The sequence below is a fragment of the Calidris pugnax genome, unplaced genomic scaffold, assembly GCF_001431845.1.
Source record: "Calidris pugnax isolate Ruff unplaced genomic scaffold, ASM143184v1 scaffold20, whole genome shotgun sequence".
NCBI classification, from domain to species: Eukaryota; Metazoa; Chordata; class Aves; order Charadriiformes; family Scolopacidae; genus Calidris; species Calidris pugnax.
In genome coordinates, this window is record NW_015094510.1 from 30349947 (window position 1) to 30350933 (window position 987).

A 987-nucleotide genomic window follows, 5' to 3' on the forward strand; every position below is an offset into this window, starting at 1 on the left:
GGGCGGAGGGAGGGGGCGGCCGCCCCGGCCCGCTCCGGGGAGCGGAGCTCTCACCTTCGCCGAGTTCGGCCAGCCCCAAAGAGGCAGCGCAAAGTTCGGCGGGCAGGAAGTTTGGGGGCAGCTCGGAGAGAGTAACTCGGCAGCTGTGAGGGCTGTCGCGGGTGGTGTGGTTTGGTTTTTTTTTTTTTTTTTTTGTTTTGGGGGGGGGTTTTTTTACGCTTTGCCTTTTTTTTTTTTTTTAATTCCCCCTGCCCCCACCCCCCCGCCGCATTCAACTGCCCCAAACCCACAAGCAATCCGCAACAAACAAAAAGTCCGGGAAAGGAGTGGGAGAACGGGAGAGAGGGAAGCAGCACCCTCGGTGGGGAGAGCCGGGTTTCTTTGCAGAGACACGGTCCCGTTCACAGCGGATCCCAATGCAACTGCTCATCCTCCTCCTCCTCTACGCTGTCGTCCGTGCGAACTTCTGCAGCCGTCAGGGCACCACTGCCCCTGCCCAGAGCGGATCTATAAAAGCCTTGCGCTCCTCGAATATCAGGCGAGATGGTAAGTGTCCCTCTCTCTTCTTTATTCCCCAAGGGCTGCACTTGCAGAGGAAGCCCCCAGCCCGCCCCGAGGGCTGCCGTCCGACCCCCCGCACCCTCCCCACTTCCCCGGCGGGGGTCTCTGCGGAGGGGGGGTCCCGTCCCTGGGAGTCCGGGGGGGTCAGCCGGGGTTCGGGGGCTGGTCCCCCGGAGCCGGGCGGGGGGTCAGCCCGGGAGCGGTGTGGCCAGGTGGCAGGAGGGAGGTCCCAAACTTCTCCGGGCAACTTTCAGGAGGTTTCCCGGCAGCCGGCGGGACTCCCCCCCCCACTCCGAGCAGCACATTAAGGCGGGGTGCCGCGGAGGGTCCCGCCGGATCCCCGCGGGACGCCCCGTCTCCTCTGTGTCCCTTTGATGTGCCGGTAGCCGGGGGCAGTGCGGGGCGGGCGGCGGGGTGCCCGCTGTG

The 987-nt window shown here is 65.6% G+C and overlaps 1 protein-coding gene across 2 annotated transcripts in view; it reads left to right on the plus strand.

The window, feature by feature from the left end:
• The first annotated feature begins 249 nt into the window (after positions 1-249).
• PDGFD (platelet derived growth factor D) overlaps positions 250-987 on the plus strand; it is a 145509-nt gene continuing 144771 nt past the window's right edge. Inside the window, exon 1 of one of the 2 annotated variants that reach the window (XM_014966181.1) lies at positions 250-546. In XM_014966181.1, coding sequence (XP_014821667.1) covers positions 417-546 — 130 coding nt within the window. In that variant the 5' untranslated portion in view covers positions 250-416. The remainder of the gene's footprint in view (positions 547-987) is intronic. The other variant, XM_014966182.1, reaches the window with a different exon arrangement.